Raw genomic sequence first — 21,507 nt, forward strand, 5'->3', positions numbered from 1 at the left:
ATTTACATTACATTACATTTATAAGTAATGTAATGTAATGTAATGTAATGTAAAATAACAACAAATATAACAATTTTATTTCAGGAAAGTACCAACAAATTATTATTATTTTTTTTATATATATATATATAAATATAGTTTTACAACTTTAGATATCCTGTAGGCTACAATATCTCACGTATAGGTGGGTTAGTTACAGTGGTGACTGATGAATTAAACAAATTCAAAATGGCCCTCCATTCATGACCTAATTAGTTTTTCATTTATCCATTTTGACTCTTTCCCCCCCCGCTTCTCCTCCTCTGAGTTCTTTCCCCGCTGGTGGTGAACTGTTTGTACTAGCATCAGTGGAGCCAAGGGATACTCCAACTCCATACTTGTTGTTTAAGAAGCACAATGTGACAAATACAATCGGATTTGTCTGTCACTGCTTATGCCTTTTTGGGCCCCATCACAGATCCAGGGGGAGGAATCAACATATTCTAATCTAGTGTTGGACAAGGTAGCAATATTTTTGGAAGATCATTTGGGTTTGTCTGCTGTTTTCAAATGCTTATTCATACTCTTCAATAATCACGTTTTACTATTTTCTTTGCCTTTGCCCAACAGTTTATTGATTTAATATTTGTTTCTATTGACCTGATTTTCAAAATGTTCAATGCAATGGTGTTACTGTAAGTGTTTCTAATAGATTCCTTGTGAGTGTATTATTGCTTCATTATACCACACTAATATCAATATTTTCCTTCTAATAATAACAACAGAGAGAGGTCTTCTAAAAATGCCTTTTTATTTCTCCCAGGAGGCACCTTGCTTTTCACTTTCTCAAGGATCAAAACAATTATAATCAGAATTTAAACAAAAAACATGCAAGAAAGTTGCAGTTTCAACCCTTCATAGTGCAGTACAGATGTCAACAATACCTGACACTATAGCAGGGTTTGGACATATAGACGAACTGGCTTGACCTAAAATAACAATGGCTTCTATTTGAAAATTGGTTCAATGTGTAAACATTTACTAAAATGTTCTGTACACACAAATTTGCTGAGGTTCCTTCAGATAATCTTGTTTCAAAACCTTGCTATGGTCAAATGGAATTCAATTCCGAGACCTCTCCCTATTATGTTCCAGTTCATTATCAGATAGGATCCTCCATTTATGGGTGTGCAGTTGGGCTCCTACTCTTCTCAGCTACGTTCTATAGTATTCCTCCGGTTTTCTTTTGGTACTTTTCTTGTTTTTCTCTTTTTGTGGTATTTTGTCATTTTTCAGACTTTTTGTAGGACTTTTCTTAATTCCTCCTCCTCGCTCGTGTTGCTTCACTCCGTCTTTAAGCGTCCTCCTCAGCCTCCTCCTCAAACTCTCCCTCCTCCTCGGCAGTGGCGTCCTGGTACTGCTGGTACTCAGACACCAGGTCATTCATGTTGCTCTCGGCCTCAGTGAACTCCATCTCGTCCATGCCCTCTCCGGTGTACCAATGGAGGAAGGCCTTGCGGCGGAACATGGCGGTGAACTGCTCAGAGATGCGCTTGAACAGCTCCTGGATGGCTGTGCTGTTGCCGATGAAGGTGACGGCCATTTTGAGGCCTCTTGGAGGAATGTCGCACACGGCCGTCTTGACGTTGTTGGGGATCCATTCAACGAAGTAGCTGCTGTTCTTGTTCTGGACGTTGAGCATCTGCTCGTCCACCTCCTTCATGGACATGCGGCCACGGAAGACAGCGGCGACAGTAAGGTAGCGACCGTGGCGCGGGTCACATGCGGCCATCATGTTCTTGGCGTCGAACACTTGCTGAGTGAGCTCAGGCACGGTGAGGGCACGGTACTGCTGGCTCCCCCTGCTGGTAAGGGGTGCGAAGCCAGGGATGAAGAAGTGGAGACGGGGGAAAGGTACCATGTTGACGGCCAGTTTACGGAGGTCGGCGTTGAGCTGACCGGGGAAACGCAGGCAAGTGGTGACTCCGCTCATGGTGGCCGACACCAGGTGGTTGAGGTCTCCGTAAGTCGGCGTGGTGAGTTTGAGGGTACGGAAGCAGATGTCGTAGAGAGCCTCGTTGTCAATGCAGAAGGTCTCGTCTGTGTTCTCCACTAGCTGGTGGACTGACAGGGTGGCATTGTAGGGCTCCACCACAGTGTCTGATACTTTAGGGGAGGGCACCACGCTGAAGGTGTTCATGATACGGTCGGGGTACTCTTCACGGATCTTGCTGATGAGCAGGGTGCCCATGCCCGAGCCAGTGCCCCCACCCAGGGAGTGGGTGAGCTGGAAGCCCTGGAGGCAGTCGCAGCTCTCAGCCTCTTTCCTCACCACATCCAGGACTGAGTCCACCAGCTCTGCTCCCTCAGTGTAGTGGCCCTTTGCCCAGTTGTTTCCTGCACCGCTCTGACCTAGAAACATCAGAGGAAAGGAGGGACATAAGACCTCAAACACCTGAAATGACAGGTCTGTTTCATAATGACTTTTTCCCCGTGTTTCATTTTCCTATGTGCTAACTAAAAGTGATATGTCCCTTCAATGTCCAAGCAGTGCTAAACCCAAACCCCTCAAGTTCCTTACCAAACACAAAGTTGTCTGGTCTGAAGATCTGCCCGAAGGGTCCGGATCTGACAGAATCCATGGTGCCGGGCTCCAGGTCCACTAGGACCGCTCTGGGTACATACTTGCCACCTCCATGAGAGACAACGATAGAGAGACACACACCAGCTCAATACTGCAGGGAACAATGGGCTATATGATGTCAAGGGGAGTGGAGCTCCTGTCTGTCCACCAGAGGTGGACAAAATACATCACTTCCTGTACAACACCACTAGTCCACGAAATGTGTGATCCTATCCAGTATCCCCTGCCACGTTGAGATGTTCACCCATTACGTCACATTATGGATAGAATTTTAAATGAATCTCAATTTCAATAGAATAAATGCATACATGTATGTACGTTTGCATATATGTACATGTCTGTGTAAGCAGCAAAGACGTTCTTCTGTTGAAAGGTTGTTTGTAACTGCAGAGGGTGTAGGTGTGCTACCTGAAGCCTCGTTGTAGTAGACACTGATCCTGTCCAGCTGCAGGTCGCTGTCTCCGTGGTAGGTGCCTGTGGGGTCGATGCCATGTTCATCGCTGATCACCTCCCAGAACTAAAGAGGTCGAGAAATGTCAACCGAGAGGCTCGAATTGACACAGGCCAGCACTGCTAACGTGCAGGTTGCCCTCAGTGGCTGAACTACCAGCAGAATGTGGGGTGGTGTGAGGTCAAGTGGTTGGGAAGCTGTGCTAGTGGTAGTATATTTGGTTATTGTTGTTACTATATTGTTACATTAGAAATGTCATGAAAAAAATGACTATTGCTGTAAAGATGAAGAAGACCCTATACCATACAAGGTATCCTCTACAACACATAACATACAAAACATCATGCAAGACACACTATGTTAAGTTGAAACATATACCGTACGGGGATATTCAATACACGACATAATTCCCAAACTATTGAAAATGTCATCCAGTTGGGCTGTCTATCCTGACACAGATGTGTGCTCCTGACCTCCCAGCTACCACAGGTGGGGTGGGGGGGGGGGATGCTGCCGGATTCTCTCAGGGAGTGTAGAAACCACAGGCAAATCACAAGAGATAATTGCCTTCGCAGTCACAAGACATTGAGCAGCACGTTCATTTCTCTTCCTGAATTGGTGCTTTTCGAGCTAGGCTACAGAGTCCCCCCCTTGTGCAACGTACAGAGCAATTACAGTTGTGGTGTGCTCGGTGTATTCGTTAGTTCAGCTTCGCTGTCCCACTGCAAAGCCATGGTGTGTGTGGTATTTCGAAGTCTGAGAAGTGTGTGTAGATGCATGAGTGTGGATGTGATGCACGTACACATCCACGCGTGCACGGTCGTGTCACTACTACTGATGTCACTTTTCTGACCTGGGAGGGCTGCAGCAACAACAAGGGATCGGAGTAATGTGGAGAAACATCTAGCCTTGGAGTGGATGACAAGCTCAAGAGATGGGCGTAAAGAGCTGCTGAAAACAACTCTATACTTAACGTTAGAATATCTACCGTCCATGAAGATGTGTTACAAACGGCTGAACGAGAGAGAGAGAGAAGCAATACTCTGTAGGCTACCACGTGAGCGGGCAAAGTGGAACCATCCCAGAGGAATTAGCCTCGTGGGACAGATTGATGCGAACTCAACTGACCCTAATCTGAAATAGAGAGCGCGAGAACCATGTTTTATATGAAACGCCTCTTTGAGCTTTCACCCCACTTTACCATCTATTCTTGAACCCCTCTCAATATCAAGAAATATTAGTGAAATGGCCCATTCTTGTTCACTGTGCTGTCTGGTAATACACATTCGCATTTAACACATCAATAAGTTAGAGCTACCAAGTTAGCCTATTGACACTCCATTTCCCATAAGAATTCCATTCACTACAAAGGGTAGGCCTGAATAGACTTCTGTAGCTATTTGGTATAGACAACCTATTTAAAGAGAGTTATTGAGGCCTTGTGGATATTACATTATGTTGATGACATTTCACTGGCCCACTGGACCCTCTATGGCTGGTGTCCCCAAATGGTGTTGTGTAAAATAACTAAGTTGTGGATAAAAACATATAGGCTACACTAAAGTGTCTACTCGACTCCTTATCACAAGCATTAGTCATTTAAACGATGTCATGTGCTCTCATAGTCCACAGCCTGTTCATATCCCTCCCCAGAAGTCCCCTTCACAGTTGTTGGCGTTTTATATTTATTATTTAACTAGGCAAGTCAGTTACAAACAAATTCTTATTTACAATGACGGCCTACCTCGGCCAAACCTGAACGACGGTGGACAAATTGTGCGCTGCCCTATGGAACTTACAATCACAGCCGGATGTGATACAGCCTGGATTCGAACTAGGGACTGTAGTGCCTTAGATCGCTGCGCCACTCGGGAGCCCGTTCATTAATCTCTCCCTTGCCTGCTCCAGCAACTTTCCCCTTTTTTCCCCTTAAATTAAAGGACGTTGATTCATCCCCAATAAGACAACAGCTGTAGTGTCCCCGCTATTCTATTTAAATCACCATCACGTTAATAATGGTTTATTTTAATGGTCTATTATGCGTACTCAGTCAAGAGGCGACGTGTCAATGCGCAACAGACGCGTTTTTGTCGTAAAAAAGCCCCCTACTCTTTAACAAGTTATGTTTAAAGTTTGACGCGTGCCACTGCCTAAAGATGACTCAATAATATGATAGGAGGCTATGTAAAGACATAGCCTACTTACCTAAATGTGTAATGCAAGGGAATACGCATAGTCTACTGAGACGAAAAGTATAGGAAATGTAAACTTGTCAAACCCCCCGCCCCAAAAAAAAAAAATCTCGAAAAAGCTATCTTTGCGCGTCAACATCTGTAAACCGCGGGGGGGTGAACAAGCCTATGTGAAGCTATAGGTTTTCCACCGTGCCATAACTTTAGGACGAAGTGTCTTGTGTATAAATGTCTAGATGTTTTTTTCATCTGTGTTTTAAAGACTTAATTTTAGACATCTCTTTTTCGTAGTCTATTGAAGAAAAGTCTATTCCAGACACGAAACAATGAGCGTGGCATAAAGAGCAGACAGACGCCCAGCGAAATCACGTCTCAATAGTCCCGGAGGATATTCTTACCGTAATAAAATAACTGTCATCGTTTATCCAGTTGTGCTTTCTTCTAAGACTAGTCTACATTGGCAAAAGATAAATGTATATCCCATAAAGAACAAAAACGACGTAGAAGCTTTACAACTGGACTGAAAAGCAGACAACAAAAGACATATTCATTCCGGTACTCTTCATCCATTGAGAACTTTAAATGGCCTCATGTTAGAAAAAGAGACCATAACGGAAAATACTGCATTGAATGTTCATCATTTAGGCTAAGTGGATTTTTTTAAAACTTAAAATACCCATAGTCTAGAATACAACTTTTTGAGAAGCAACAAATAGTTTGTACAATGCATTATTTATGAATTCCCAAATGTAAGACTAGACATTGTTCGTTTTAGTTTTTAAGATTCTTACCTTGGCCCCAATCTGGTTACCGCACTGCCCGGCCTGAATGTGTACAATTTCCCTCATTCTGAGAGCGTGTAGTAATAGAAAATAAAAGAGAATAAACTGAAGTGCTGTTTTGTCGACGCTGTTGACACACTCACCACTGTGAAGTATGTGGATGCCACCTTTGAGCAAGGCGGGACAAAGAATGTAAAAGACTGGACAGTGGCCAAAGCGAAGCTTGCGCTAATGATTGGTCAAGGACTTCGGAAACCCAATCTTGATTGGATGAGGAAAGAAAATCTAAAGGGTTTCTCTGCCGTAAAGAAAGGGGCCGGAAGTGGAGAGGGAGTGCCGCGTCCCGTCCTGTTACACTGCCCTGTTGGAGCTGGCAGGACATGGAGTCAGCGCACTCGCTATCAAAGATTTTCTAACTAGATGATCATGAATTGTATGATTTGCCTCGAATCCTGTAAGACTCCTATAAAATGGTCTAAAAATGTATTGGAAAAATGTATTGTTGGAAAATAATCCCCCCCCCCTATTATATGTGAAAATAGTTCCTTGAATAAAACAATCAGAAATGAATATTATGTACAACAATTGATTCCCTGAAATCAGATCAGCCAAGACAAATTACTTACATATTGATAACCTTACTACAATAAACCCAAAATGATGTTCATCATCCTACATTTTGAGTTTAAAACAAATATAATGATTATTGCAGAACACTATCTTCTGCTGTTTGGTTATAACATCCAATGTAGCATGGTTACATATATATGTGCTGTGCTGATTACCCCAGGTCACTGCGTATGAGGCCTTAATAAGACAAACATTCAATGGGGTGGTTGGAGGAAGCAACACATTTAAGCTCCACACCAATCAATCAAATGTATTTATAAAGCCCTTTTTACATCAGCAGATGTCACAAAGGGCTTATACAGAAACCCAGCCTAAAACCCCAAACAGCAAGCAATGCAGATGTAGGAGCGCGGTGGCTAGAAAAAACTCCCTAGAAAGGAAGGAACCTAGGAGGAAACATAGAGAGGAACCAGGCTCTGAGGGGTGGCCAGTCCTCTTCTGGCTGTGGCGGTGAAGATTATAAGAGTACATGGTCCTTAAGGCTATAACGTTCTTCAAGATGTACAAATGTTCATAGATGGCCTGTGGGGTCAAATAATAATCACAGTGGTTGTAGAGGGTGCAACAGGTCAGCACCTCAGGAGTAAATGTCAGTTGGCTTTTATTAGCAGAGCAGTCAGAGGTTGAGACAGCAGGTGCGGTAGAGAGAGAGGGGGGCGTCACATCAAATAAACAACAAATAAAAAAGTTAAACTAAAGAGCACAAAGTCAATGATTTTGTTGATATAGCTAAGTAATTCGATATTGTATCCTAAATACTGAAGTATTTCACACTGATCATTGAATGAGATTTAATTCACCACCGCAACACCAGATGGCGACAGCACATTTTATAATGGGCGTGAGACGATGGATAGACGCTTTTGACGGGAAGAGCTATAACGGGACGAACGCTTCGTATATACATACAGTCTATTGGACAGACGATAGCAAGAATAACGCTGCTGTATTTTGAGAGCAAAAACAATAATCTATACATTTGCATTCTGCATTAGTTCATTCTGTCAAATTGGTAAGTAAATGGACATATTTCGCCTAATCATTCGATTGATTTGATGCATTGCATCTCGGATTGCAATGTATGTAAACAGCAGTGGGGTCTGGCAAAAAGGATAGTGGAATTGGACACATTTGTATAATTTGGTAACGAGTTGCTACAGTCTTGCATGTTTTATTTACATCCCATTAGCATGTGTGTTGATACATTTGTTGATACATATATGAGCTCGTCTTTCTATGCTCTTTATGCAGCAAAATGTCCTGGGTGATGATGCGCAACATTTACGCAAATTAAATTAGCTGCCAGTGTTGTCTCGAGAACTTTCTCAAGGATCCTGCTCCCTTGGATTTTCACGGAGAAGATCACATTAGTTCTAATACTGACTGCCTGCTCAAATTCAGATTAAATCTTAATTGAAATATTGAAAACGTTTAGTCCCATTTGTTACTTACAGTAGCTATATGAAATTATTATTAGGTCTACTGTATAGATTTCAGTCAAAGCTGTCAAGCATGACTGATGAATTAAGCAATAAATGCTTGAGCAATAGGCCAAGGTAGACTCTTAAGTAGCCCACTGTCAGGCCATTGCCAAGCATTGAAGCTTGGTATCTGAAATTGTTGAATTAAATTGTGTGTGTGTGTGTGTGTGTGTGTGTGTGTGTGTGTGTGTGTGTGTGTGTGTGTGTGTGTGTGTGTGTTGTTTTTTGTCTTTCTAGAATCTGAGGGAGAAAAACATGTTCTACACATGTGGTCCAAATGAAGCTATGGTGGTGTCAGGTCCATTCTCTAATCAATACAATTCTACTCTCCATTTATGAACATACTACATTAAAGAGCTGTAAGATGGTAGTAATACTCACATGCGTATCTCACCATCCTCTCGCTCTCTCCCTCTCTCGCCCTCCCTCTCTCGCCCTCCCTCTCTCGCTCTCCCTCTCTCGCTCTCCCTCTCTCGCCTCTCCCTCTCTCGCTCTCTCTCTCTCTCTCGCTCTCCCTCCCTCTCTCGCTCTCTCCCTCTCTCGCTCTCACCCTCTCTCGCTCTCCCTCTCTCGCCCTCCCTCTCTCGGTCTCCCTCCCTCTCTCGCTCTCTCTCTCTCGCTCTCGCTCGCTCTCGTTCTCGCTCTCCCTCTCGCTCTCTCTCTCTCTCTCGCTCTCTCTCTCTCGCTCTCTCCCTCTCTCGCTCTCTCCCTCTCTCTCTCGCTCTCTCGCTCTCCCTCTCTCGCCCTCCCTCTCTCGCTCTCTCTCTCTCTCGCTCTCCCTCTCTCTCTCTCTCTCTCTCTCCCTCTCTCGCTCTCCCTCTCTCGCTCTCCCTCTCTCTCTCTCGCTCTCCCTCTCTCGCTCTCCCTCTCTCTCTCTCGCTCTCCCTCTCTCGCTCTCCCTCTCTCTCTCTCGCTCTCCCTCTCTCGCTCTCCCTCTCTCTCGCTCTCCCTCTCTCGCTTTCTGTTTCTCAGGGCTCTGCCGTTCTCCTCCAGTAATGATTTCTGGAGGCAGAGTGTTTGTGCTTCCCTGTGTTCAGAAGATCCAGAGGTGCGGTCTCTTTTCCTGTTCATGTCTGCAAACGCATATATTGGCCGTGCGTTGCCATTTGCCATTGTTTTGGGATATCATATTACAGCATTGTGGAATGACTATATCTCTCCCTCCTTTCCTCTCCTCTCTCCCAGGATCTCCCTGAACACTCTGACGCTGAACGTAAAGAGTGATAAAGTCTACACCCGCCATGGGGTTCCCATCTCGGTCACTGGTATTGCCCAGGTTTGTCTCTCCATCTTTCTCTGTCTCCATTTCTTCCTGAGCCAATGTAGCTGCACTAATCTGTTACATCACTTTTAAGCCTTGTATCAATGACCGCAGCACAACTGTGCTAAAAAGTTTACCTCCACAGTCAGGTGGGCAATAATGGTATCAAGTAGCCAATTAAAACATGCCAACTGTTTTGCTTATATCATTAATTTATACACTGGTATTAAATGATTAAATACCTCACTCGCTTGTGCTTTGGACAGAACTGAGTAACCCTGCCTGTTGGAGTGTTAGTACAACTACTACTGCTGTGTAGTCGGGTAGTATACAGCAGATGCTTCTGTTTGTTTAGCACTGTGCACACCTGAGTCATGCTCATTAATCACCAACAACAGACTAAAACAGGGAGGGACTACCTGAACCTGCTCATAAAATGCACATTTTAGTTTTCTGTTTCAAAACATATCAAGATGTTTTCGGTTGCGTGCCCTAATGAACTATTAACCTGTGTGCTCTCCTCCGTCCAGATGAAGATCCAGGGGCAGAACAAGCAGATGCTGGCCGCAGCCTGCCAGATGTTCATGGGGAAGTCGGAGGGCGAGATCGCCCAAATCGCCCTGGAGACGCTGGAGGGTCACCAGAGGGCCATTATCGCCCACCTGACTGTGGAGGTAAACTTGACCTTTTTAGCACAGCTGTGCTGCAGTCGTAGGTACAAGGCGAAGCCGAGTACCTGTCGAGTACCCAATCACAATGCTTGTTTTTACCAACCTGTTGTAGAACATCTGTTTTGCAAGATGTCACAAACAGATCTGGGGTCAGGCTACATTATAGCAGCTCACTCATTTTAGTGCAATATAGAAACATTTCGGCACTATTTGCCTTCTTCATGGTTGCATGAGGTAAACTGGATAGCACCCTTACTGGCCACATCCACAGTTACAGATAAACAAACAGCACATTGTAGCAGATCACTGATTTCAATGCTTTAAAGCCATGACCAAACCCAAGCGCTATGGCCAGAGATGCACTCCCCTACCCATTTATTTGGACAGCGAAGCTAAAACTTTTAATTTGGCCCTATACTCCAGCATTTTGGATTTGAGATCAATTGTTTATTATGAGGCGACACTATACATAATGTCACCTTTTATTAGAGGGTATTTTTGTATGTACACTAGTTTGAGAAACAGATGCCTCACAAGTCCTCAACTGGCAGCTTCATTAAATAGTACCCGAAAAATACCAGTCTCAACGTCAACAGTGAAGAGGCGACTCCGGGATGCTGGCCTTCTAGGCAGAGTTCCACTGTCCAGTGTCTGTGGTCTTTTGCCCATCTTAATCTTTTATTTTTATTGGCCAGTCTGAGATATGGCTTTTTCTTTGCAACTTTGCCTAGAAGGCCGGCATCCCGGAGTTGAGAAGGCCAGCATCCCGGAGTCACCTCTTCACTGTTGACGTTGAGACTGGTATTTTGCGGGTACTATTTAATGAAGCTGCCAGTTGAGGACTTGTGAGGCTCCTCTTTCTATTCTGGTTAGAGCCAGTTTGCGCTGTTCTGTGAAGGGAGTAGTACATAGCATTGTACGAGATCTTCAGTATCTTGGCAATTTCTCGCATGGAATAGACATCATTTCGCAGAACAAGAATAGACTGGTGAGTTTCAGAAGAAAGTTCTTTGTTTCTAGCCATTTTGAGCCTGTAATCGAACCCACAAATGCTGATGCTCCAGATACTCAACTAGTCTAAAGAAGGCCAGTTGTATTGCTTCTTTAATCAGAACAACAGTTTTCAGCTGGGCTAACATAATTGCAAAAGGGTTTTCTAATGATCAATTAAATTAGCCTTTTAAAATGATAAACTTGGATTAGGTAACACAATGTGCCTTTGGAACACAGGAGTGATGGTTTCCAGCTACAATAGTAATTTACAACATTAACAATGTCTACACTGTATTTCTGATCAATTTGATGTAATTTTAATGGACAAAAAATGTGCTTTTCTTTCAAAAACAAGGATATTTCTAAGTGACCCCAAACTTTTGAACGGTAGTGTATGTACCATACGCAAAACAGCACATTGCATGTTAGAAATGGCTTGTGACCTACCATAATAAACAGACCATAACAAACAGACCATAGCAAACAGGCCATAAACAGATCACAAACAGACCATATCAAATAGGCCATAAACAGACCATAACAAACAGACCATAAACAGACCATATAAAACAGACCACAAACAGACCATAAACAGACCATATAAAACAGACCACAAACAGACCATAACAAACAGACCATAAACAGACCATAACAAACAGACCGTAACAAACGGACCATAAACAGACTATAACAAACAGACCACAAACAGACCATAAACAGACCATATAAAACAGACTATATAAAACAGACCATAACAAACAGACCATAAACAGACCATAACAAACATACCATAACAAACAGACCGTAACAAACGGATCATAAACAGACCATAACAAACAGACCACAAACAGACCATAATAAACAGACCATAAACAGACCATAACAAACAGACCATATAAAACAGACCACAAACAGACCATAATAAACAGACCATTAACAGACCATAACAAACAGACCACAAACAGACCATAACAAACAGACCATAAACAGACCATAAACAGACCATAAACAGACCATATAAAACAGACCACAAACAGACCATAAACAGACCATAACAAACAGACCATAACAAACAGACCACAAACAGACTACAAACAGACCATAACAAACAGACCATAACAAACAACAAATCAAACCGTTTTATATATATATAGTCGAACCATAGTCATATGGAAATCTATTTCTGGCTATGTGTTCAACAACATAGTAACATGATGGAGAGGGAGCACTGCATCTTTTTATTGTCAATGAAGGTATATCAACATAGGCCCTAACTCTGTTATTTCCCCCCCCCCCCCATCAGGAGATCTATAGGGACCGTAAGAAGTTCTCGGAGGAGGTGTTCAAGGTGGCCTCGTCTGACCTGGTCAACATGGGCATCAGCGTGGTCAGCTACACGCTCAAAGACGTTCACGATGACCAGGTGCTTTCTCTCTCTACTTTCAATGGAGACTCAATTTTTTGCAGTTTCTCCGATACTAGGTAAATAATTGACACTAGATGAATGCCAGGTAAATAATCGACCCTAAACTTAAAGCATGTTGTTGTCTTCCTCTCTGTGGTTCAGGACTACCTCCACTCACTGGGGAAATCCAGGACCGCCCAGGTGCAGAAAGACGCCCGCATCGGAGAGGCCCAGTTCAAGAGGGATGCTGTGATCAGGGTGAGCCACCCCTCCCTTCTCTCTGGTCTCTCATTCTTTCTACCTTCTCTTCTTCAACCCGTTATCCTTTACCTTGCTCTTGTTTATTTCGAAATTCACCATCATATTTTCTTTTGCTTGGTTTTCCTTATCCGTTCTTACTTGATGTTTTTTATTTTGGGGGGTAGACCAACTTTAATATTGCAGATAGATTGTAGTTTCCATCAATGTAATTGTCTGCATCATTTACAATTCCCCATATCTATATAGAAATATATATACATAGATCTCTCCTTCCAGACTCACATTAAGCATCTCCAATCCAAAATTAAATCTAGAATCGGCTTCCTATTTCGCAACAAAGCCTCCTTCACTCATGCTGCCAAACATACCCTCGTAAAACTGACTATCCTACCGATCCTTGACTTCGGTGATGTAATTTACAAAATAGCCTCCAACACTCTACTCAGCAAATTGGATGCAGTCTATCACAGTGCCATCCATTTTGTCACCAAAGCCCCATATACTACCCACCACTGTGACCTGTATGCTCTCGTTGGCTGGCCCTCGCTTCATATTCGTCGCCAAACCCACTGGCTCCAGGTCATCTTTAAGTCTTTGCTAGGTAAAGCCCTGACTTATCTCAGCTCACAGGTCACCATAGCAGCACCCACCCGTAGCATGCGCTCCAGCAGGTACAGTTGGGGAAAAAAGTATTTGATCCCCTGCTGATTTTGTACGTTTGCCCACTGATAAAGAAATTATCAGTCTATAATTTTAATGGTAGGTTTATATGAATAGTGAGAGACAGAATAACAACAAAAAAATCCAGAAAAACGCATGTCAAAAATGTTATAAAATGATTTCCATTTTAATGAGGGAAATAAGTACTTGACCCCTCTGCAAAACATGACTTAGTACTTGGTGGCAAAACCCTTGTTGGCAATCACAGAGGTCAGACGTTTCTTGTAGTTGGCCACCAGGTTTGCACACATCTCAGGAGGGATTTTGTCCCACTCCTCTTTGCAGATCTTCTCCAAGTCTTTAAGGTTTCGAGGCTGACGTTTGGCAACTCAAACCTTCAGCTCCCTCCACAGATCTTCTATGGGATTAAGGTCTGGAGACTGGCTAGGCCACTCAGGTTAATGTGCTTCTTCTTGAGCTACTCCTTTGTTGCCTTGGCCGTGTGTTTTGAGTCATTGTCATGCTGGAAAACCCATCCACGACCCATTTTCAATGCCCTGGCTGAGGGAAGGAGGTTCTCACCCAAGATTTGACAGTACATGGCCCCGTCAAATGATGCGGTGAAGTTGTCCTGTCCCCTTAGCAGAAAAACACCCCCAAAGCATAATGTTTCCACCTCCATGTTTGACGGTGGAGATGGTGTTCTTGGGGTCATAGGCAGCATTCCTCCTTCTCCAAACACGGCGAGTTGAGTTGATGCCAAAGAGCTCCATTTTCGTCTCATCTAACAACAACACTTTCACCAGTTGTCCTCTGAATCATTCAGATGTTCATTGGCAAACTTCAGATGGGCATGTATATGTATTCTTGAGCAGGGGGACCTTGCGGGCGCTGCAGGATTTCAGTCCTTCACGGCGTAGTGTGTTACCAATTGTTTTCTTGGTGACAATGGTCCCAGCTGCCTTGAGATCATTGACAAGATCCTCCCGTGTAGTTCTGGGCTGATTCCTCACCGTTCTCATGATCATTGCAACCCCACGAGGTGAGATCTTGCATGGGGCCCCAGGCCGAGGGATATTGACAGTTCTTTTGTGTTTCTTCCATTTGCGAATAATCGCACCAACTGTTGTCACCTTCTCACCAAGCTGCTTGGCGATGGTCTTGTAGCCCATTCCAGCCTTGTGTAGGTCTAAAATCTTGTCCCTGACATCCTTGGAGAGCTCTTTGGTCTTGGCCATGGTGGAGAGTTTGGAATCTGATTGATTGATTGCTTCTGTGGACATGTGTCTTTTTTACAGGTAACAAGCTGCAGTTAGTGCTCCTAATCTCAGCTCGTTACCTGTATAAAAGACACCTGGGAGCCAGAAATCTTTCAGATTGAGAGGGGGTCAATACTTATTTCCCTCCTTAAAATGCAAATAAATTTATAACATTTTTGACATGCGTTTTTCTGGATATTTTTGTTGTTATTCTGTCTCTCACTGTTCAAATAAACCTACCATTACAATTATAGACTGATCCTTTCTTTATCAGTGGGCAAACGTACAAAATCAGCAGGGGATCAAATACTTCTTTCCCCCACTGTATATTTCACTGGTCACCCCCAAAGCCAATTCCCCCTTTGGCCGCCTTTCCTTCCAGTTCTCTGCTGCCAATGACTGGAACGAACTGCAAAAATCACTGAAGCTGGAGACTCATACCTCCCTCACTAACTTTAAGCACCAGCTGTCAGAGCAACTCACAGATCCCTGCACCTGTACATAGCCCATCTGTAAATAGCCCATCCAACTACCTTATCCCCATACTGTTATTTATTTTATTTATTTTGCTCCTTTGCACACCCGTATCTCTACTTGCACACTCATCTTCTGTAAATGAGAACTTGCTCTCAACTAGCCTAACTGGTTAAATAAAGTTGAAATAAATAGATACATTACTTTTCTCTTTCCTGGTACTCAATCTCAACCTTTCCATCTCCAAACTACTCGTTTCTTTTTTCCTCTCTCTGTGTCTCTCTCTGTAGGAAGCCCATGCCATGCAGGAGAAGATCTCAGCCCAGTATGTAAATGAGATCCAGATGGCCAAGGCTCAGAGGGACTATGAGCTGAAGAAAGCATCCTATGACATCGAAGTCAACACCAAGAAGGCGGAGTCCGAGATGGCCTACCAGCTACAGGTATGTCCATGATATTACACTAAGACATGGATGTATTGTATTGCACACCCAATCTCGTTATTTGTTTGTTCTCAAAATGGAAAGCAGCTCACCAAACCAATTGAAACAAAACAACACAAAGGTAAAACACAGAATAAAGAAAAAAAATATAGAGGTAAAACATAACCTCTTAAAAATGGTCATAAGGAGCGCTACTGAGATCTTGGTCTTACAGTTTGAACCCTCCCTGTCAGGTGGCTAAGACCAAGCAGCGCATCGAGGAGGAGAAGATGCAGGTCAAGGTGGTGGAGCGCTCTCAGCAGATCATGCTCCAGGAGCAGGAGATCACCCGCAGGGAAAAGGAGCTGGAGGCTAAGGTCAAGAAGCCCGCTGAGGCCGAGAGATACCGCCTGGAGAAGCTGGCCGAGGCCCAGCGGTGAGTAACAGGGTCTCCAAATGACCTTTCACACATTATATATTGTATTTTGTGAACAATTGCATAGACAATGAAAATATACTAGATAATAATGCGTTCGATGGAGTGTGGCTCAGTTGGTAGAGCATGGTGTTTGCAACGCCAGGGTTGTGGGTTCGATTCCCACGGGGGACCAGTACGGGGGGGGAAAAAAAAAAAATGTATGAAATGTATGCACTCACTACTGTAAGTCGCTCTGGATAAGAGCGTCTGCTAAATGACTAAAATGTAAATGTATGAGACAGACAAAAAAACACATATACAAACTATACTGAATATGTACAATGTACTATATCTGTACTGTATACCTCACTGGCCAACCAAGGTGTATGAGATCAAATAAATGTTTCTCTTCCCACAGTGCACAGCTCATCATGGAGGCAGAGGCTGAAGCAGAGTCCATTAGGGTGAGTGAGCATCACATTGTTCGAGATAGATTCTGAAAACTACATTGTTAGTATAGGACTGTTCCAAGCTTGTTTTACCCCTAAAAGCAGCTCATTCTTGTGTCTGTGACTCGTATGAGCAGAGAGAACTTTAATAGCAATAGGATAAGTCCATGTTCACCACACTCAAGCCATTTTGCTTGTTCAATCAATACTACTAAATATTGCAGTTAACTTACGATAAGTTACACCCAAGGAAGCTGGAACAACATAGTATGGCCGTCATAACAAAATGTTCTTCTCTCTCTCTCTCTCTCTCTCTCTCTCTCTCTCTCTCTCTCTCTCTCTCTCTCTGTCTCTCTCTCTCTCTCTCTCTCTCTCTCTCAGATTAAGGGAGATGCGGAGGCCTTTGCTGTGGAGGCGAAGGGGAGAGCCGAGGCAGAGCAGATGGCCAAGAAGGCCGAAGCCTTCCAGCAGTACAAGGAGGGAGCCATGGTGGACATGCTGCTGGAGCAACTACCACTAGTGAGAAACAAACCTTTGAAGAGACGGAGCTCAAATACACATATGAGATGTGCGCGTTTAACGATCGCCTAAATCCTGCATTGAGTCGAAGATTTGCATGAACAAGTCACAACACTGATAGAAAGTTAGTTCGTACACATAGTTGCAGAGCCCCAAATCGGATCACCGGGCATAGAAACTGGACGGACACCTCTCGTATGTGCCTGTGCCCTCCTCTAGATGGCGGAGGAGATCAGCAGGCCTCTGGCGCAGGCTCAGAAGATCACCATGATTTCCAGCGGGGGCGGCGAGGTGGGCGCGGCCCAGCTCACAGGGGAGGTGCTAGACATCATGACCCGCCTACCAGCGGCGGTGGAGAAACTGACCGGAATCAACATCTCACAGGTGAGACGGCCTACCCATCGATGTGTGGGATGTATTATATAAGGAGATGACTTCTATTTGCCTGCGTAACAACATTCTCAGTAGGTCTCCAATTAATTATACCAGTTGTTACCCCCCCCCCCAAAATGATTGTCACATACACCGGAGAGGTGCAGTGAAATGTGTTGTTTTAAAAGGACAGCCATGGTAGTACAGCCATGGTAGTACAGCCATGGTAGTACAGCCATGGTAGTACAGCCATGGTAGTACAGCCATGGTAGTACAGCGCCCTCGGAGCAAATTAGAGTTAAGTGCCTAACTCAAGGATATATCAACAGACCGGGTATTCGAACCAGCGACCTTTCAGCTACTGGCCCAACGCTCTAGAGTTATATTTCACAGGATAGGATATATGAATAACTTGCCAGATAACTGTGACAAACACGCATGTACATGTATAACTCTCCACTTGACGGTTTATGAAGAATGCTAAAGGTTAACATGTGTCATCGTAAGTATCATGTACAAGATAGTATATCATGCCGGATAGTAATGTTCGTATTGTTGGTAAACCTAGTTGGCTAGCTCACTGATCCTACTTTGTGAATCCTTACTCCTTCATTTTCTTTCTCTCTCCAAACCCCCCCCAACCCCACCCTCTCGCTCTCCGTCTCTCTCTCTCCATCTCCTTCTCTCTCAACCTGTCCGTCCATCCTCTAGGTGGCGACTCGTATGGGCTGAGGAGAGACTCTGGGTGCTCAGGTAGACCTATCATCATAGCCCTGCCTGTGTCTGCGTATGTGTCTACTGTCACAGCCTTACCTTCTCTCCTCAAGGATGTTATACCAACGACGTATCTGTTTCTATGATCAACCCTTTCTATCGATCCCCTCTTCTTTCCATGTATCTTAGTACCCCTTTTCTCTGCTTATCTCACCTCTAACCTTTCACCTCTAACCCGTTTTCTATTTGGCCCTGGATTCCTCCTCCTAACTGCCTGTGTCCACTGCCTTGCTGCCAAACCCTAAGTGCATCTTAACTGGCGAGTTCAATGCAAGCGCGCAATCAACTCGTCCATCCAGTATTGTCATTCGCAGCGCTCGGTCTTACTCATCAGAAGAAAAGGGGACCTGACCAAATCCACGTTTCAGTCTTTCATTGTTTTTAATGTTACTGGTTGTCGTTTTAGTCTGACGAAATGTAATTGGTTAAGAGAAAATGTCACGGCTCTGTTGGCACTAAGTTTGAGTTACAATGAATGTAAAAAATATTCACCATTCAAAGTATCCAATATTCTAATCTATACCTGCAAAGGCTCTTGGGAGAAGTAGTGTGAATAGGCCAGTCAACTGTTGTTTCTCGATATATTATTATTTTCTATGGATTTCTATCTGTGAAATGTGTGCTTTCCCATTGATGTGTGTACAGTCACTGTTACGACACGTAACTTGTGTGTTTTTGATGTTGTTTTCGTTGTACTTTCTACATCTCTCACACGGAATTATCCTATTTAATCAATATTCGTTAGAAAGGACCTTTTAGTCAAGCAGATTATGTAGCAGTTCTCACAAATGTGACTTGCATTCCTTTTGTCCAGAGTGCTAGGGGACTGGTTTACTGCTCTGTTATAGCTGTCAACATGTAATTTGACGTTATAATCATGTAATTATTGCACTTCTGCCTAACGCTACGTACTGTAATGTGAAGTTGTACTATTTATGTTAATTGAGATGTACTGTTAGCATTGAAGCTACATTATTCTTAAGGTGGTCCTCAGATCAACGGAAATAGCAGCTGTGATAATGAATAATAAAGGGAGTCATTTTCAGTTTGAAACATGTTGATTGTCGTCAGAAGGAGAGGTGTCATGTAAAAAGAAAAAATTCTGAAAGCATGTCTTCTATTTTTGGGAACCTTTTTCAGCCCAAACTAAAGCTAGCTGTGTCGTATTGTACTACTAATAGACATAACTACTAATGGACATAATAGCATGATATACAAGCATTGAGTACATGGCACATACAGAGTATACATCCATTGTTGCCCTCAGAACAGCCTCATTTCATCGGGGCATGGACTCTACAAGTTGTTGAAAGCGTTCCACAGGGATGCTGGCCCATGTTGACTCCAATGCTTACCACAGTTGTGTCAAGTTGGCTGGTGGACCATTCTTGATACACACGGGAAACTGTTGAGTGTGAAAAACCCAGCAGCGTTGCAGTTCTTGACACAAACCGGTGCACCTGGCACCTACTACCATACCTCGTTCAAATGCACTTAAATATTTTGTCTTGCCCATTCACCCTCTGAATGGCACACATACACAATCCATGTCTCAATTGTCTCAAGGCTTAAAAATCCTTCTTTAACATGTCTCCTCCCATTCATCTACAATGATTGATGTGGATTTAACGAGTGACATCAATAAGGGATCATAGCTTTCACCTGGATTCACCTGGTCAGTCTATGTCATGGAAAGAGCAGGTGTTCCTAATGTTTTGTATACTCAGTGTATTTCATGACACTGCATTTCACCAAAGGAAAGGCAAGTGGTTATTCCTCATCCCTGTATGCATTGGCTGGTGCAATCAAGTTTCCCCTCTGGGGGATTAATAAAGTACTATCTTATCTTATCATTCAATCAATGTCTCAGATCAGTATGTTGAATGGAAATCATCCAGACAGCATAGCGTGCTAGCCCTGTGTGTCTCATGGCATTGTAGGGTCTAGTGAGATGACTGATTCAGTATAGGAAGTGAGGCTGACAAGCAACTTGCCTTATCCCCCACACACTGTCACCCTTGACCTCATCGTCACCACACAAGATCGCGTCTTATGTACTGATGATGTTACACAGAATAGTCTGTAATGTATTGAGTTGTATATTTAATTTAATGTATTTTTTGTTGTATTTATTTATGTTTTTTGTCTCGATGTAATTTGTCAGGAGCCTGAAGGCATGACCCATAGCAGGTACTAGTGCTATGGATAAGTAACCAAACCCGAGACTGAACCAGAGGTTCAAAATATGGCCAAAGCATCAAAATAAGGGATATTTTGGATGTTGTAATTACTGTAGAAATGCCTCTACTGTACCTGTTTTAGTGAAGTATTTTAAGAGGTGTGTTCAATTTAGCTTAAAACATGTTATACTGTACTCAAAGATAAGAAAATCATATCTAAAATCAGCTGTTTATGTCAAGTTGTCACATTTATCATACTTTATTAAGAACCTTCTGAGCTCTTGGCCTGGCTTTGTCAAAAAAGGGTTACCTTCAGTTGCATCACAAGACAAGAGTAATCAAACCTCCTTATCCTGACTAACACAATGTTACCCTGTTTCTGTGTTGCGTCTTACTATAACCAGGACATAATCTACTTTCATGGTTGTCTCTTGTTTTACCAAGAAATAATACCAATAGTTGCTTATTATATATTGTTAAATGGCATGTTTCAGTGAAAACCAAACCAAGCTTGGGAAAAAGTTACTTACTATACATTTAATGAAAATAATGAGATGAATTCCATGGCAAGCAGATTGTATCCAGGACTGGTTTCATGTCGTTTTCTTTGCATTATATTAGAATAGTGTGTTGTTTACTTTGTTTTTGAAGACTTGCCAAAATTGTAATGTGTCTCTGTATTGTTTTCAAATTGCTGTGCACTGGTGTCATGAGGAACCTTAGACATTTGTATTTTGTAGGAAACATATACCCTTAAATTATATCAAATACAGAATTCCTTTGATTCTATTAACCACAACCCTCGTCTTCCCTTGTCTTCTTTGGTGCGTGTGTGTAGGAAGGTTGTGAAATGGGCATGGCACAGGGGAAATTAGTGTCCCAAACACAATAACCTAGCAAAAACAATATTCTATATTATTTCAATGTATAATTTACCTGTGTACTGTACATTGATACAATACCTTCAAACTGACTGGCCACAGCATGCAGGAAAAGGTGAATCGGACAGAAAGATTGTCACCTCCGACTGTCTCACTTTATTGTCCTTACAAGGAGAAACAGTCTGTTCATATGAATGTGTACTGTGCATATACAGCGAGTGTAGCATAAGGGTAGTTAATAACGGCATTAGGAGCGATAACAATAAGAATAATGAGAACTGTGTTATTTCAAAAGACACATAATGAAGTACAAGGAGTATACATAAGATCACCGGCCAATCACAAGCCA

The 21,507-nt window shown here is 43.1% G+C and overlaps 2 protein-coding genes across 2 annotated transcripts; one reads left to right on the forward strand and one right to left on the reverse strand.

Annotated features, from left to right (window-relative positions):
- Positions 1-773: 773 nt before the first annotated feature.
- Positions 774-6,229, reverse strand: tbb5 (Tubulin beta chain). Its single transcript, NM_001139793.1, has 4 exons — positions 6,058-6,229; positions 3,032-3,140; positions 2,561-2,671; positions 774-2,391 (listed from the first exon to the last, which is right to left on the reverse strand). Exons 1-4 carry the CDS (start codon positions 6,112-6,114, stop codon positions 1,334-1,336), a joined length of 1,335 nt encoding a protein of 444 aa, NP_001133265.1. The 5' UTR covers positions 6,115-6,229; the 3' UTR covers positions 774-1,333.
- A 1,289-nt stretch (positions 6,230-7,518) lies between these two features.
- On the forward strand, positions 7,519-21,076 carry LOC106569969 (flotillin-1). Its single transcript, XM_014141764.2, has 13 exons — positions 7,519-7,690; positions 8,397-8,457; positions 9,132-9,207; positions 9,345-9,435; positions 9,951-10,094; positions 12,388-12,507; positions 12,652-12,747; positions 15,434-15,586; positions 15,820-16,001; positions 16,402-16,447; positions 16,814-16,951; positions 17,171-17,335; positions 18,035-21,076. Exons 2-13 carry the CDS (start codon positions 8,415-8,417, stop codon positions 18,053-18,055), a joined length of 1,275 nt encoding a protein of 424 aa, XP_013997239.1. The 5' UTR covers positions 7,519-7,690; positions 8,397-8,414; the 3' UTR covers positions 18,056-21,076.
- The last annotated feature ends 431 nt before the right edge of the window (positions 21,077-21,507 follow it).

Source organism: Salmo salar, chromosome ssa14, assembly GCF_905237065.1.
Source record: "Salmo salar chromosome ssa14, Ssal_v3.1, whole genome shotgun sequence".
Taxonomy (NCBI): domain Eukaryota; kingdom Metazoa; phylum Chordata; class Actinopteri; order Salmoniformes; family Salmonidae; genus Salmo; species Salmo salar.

Coding starts and splice junctions, on each gene's coding strand:
- LOC106569969 (XM_014141764.2), top strand. CDS start 8,415: ATGTTCTACACATGTGGTCCAAATGAAGCTATGGTGGTGTCAG. Junction 12,508..12,651: donor AAGACGTTCACGATGACCAG/GTGCTTTCTCTC, acceptor TCTGTGGTTCAG/GACTACCTCCACTCACTGGG. Junction 16,002..16,401: donor AAGCTGGCCGAGGCCCAGCG/GTGAGTAACAGG, acceptor CTCTTCCCACAG/TGCACAGCTCATCATGGAGG.
- tbb5 (NM_001139793.1), bottom strand. CDS start 6,114: ATGAGGGAAATTGTACACATTCAGGCCGGGCAGTGCGGTAACCAGATT. Junction 2,672..3,031: donor CTACTACAACGAGGCTTCAG/GTAGCACACCTA, acceptor TCTCTCATGGAG/GTGGCAAGTATGTACCCAGA. Junction 2,392..2,560: donor ACCAGACAACTTTGTGTTTG/GTAAGGAACTTG, acceptor TGATGTTTCTAG/GTCAGAGCGGTGCAGGAAAC.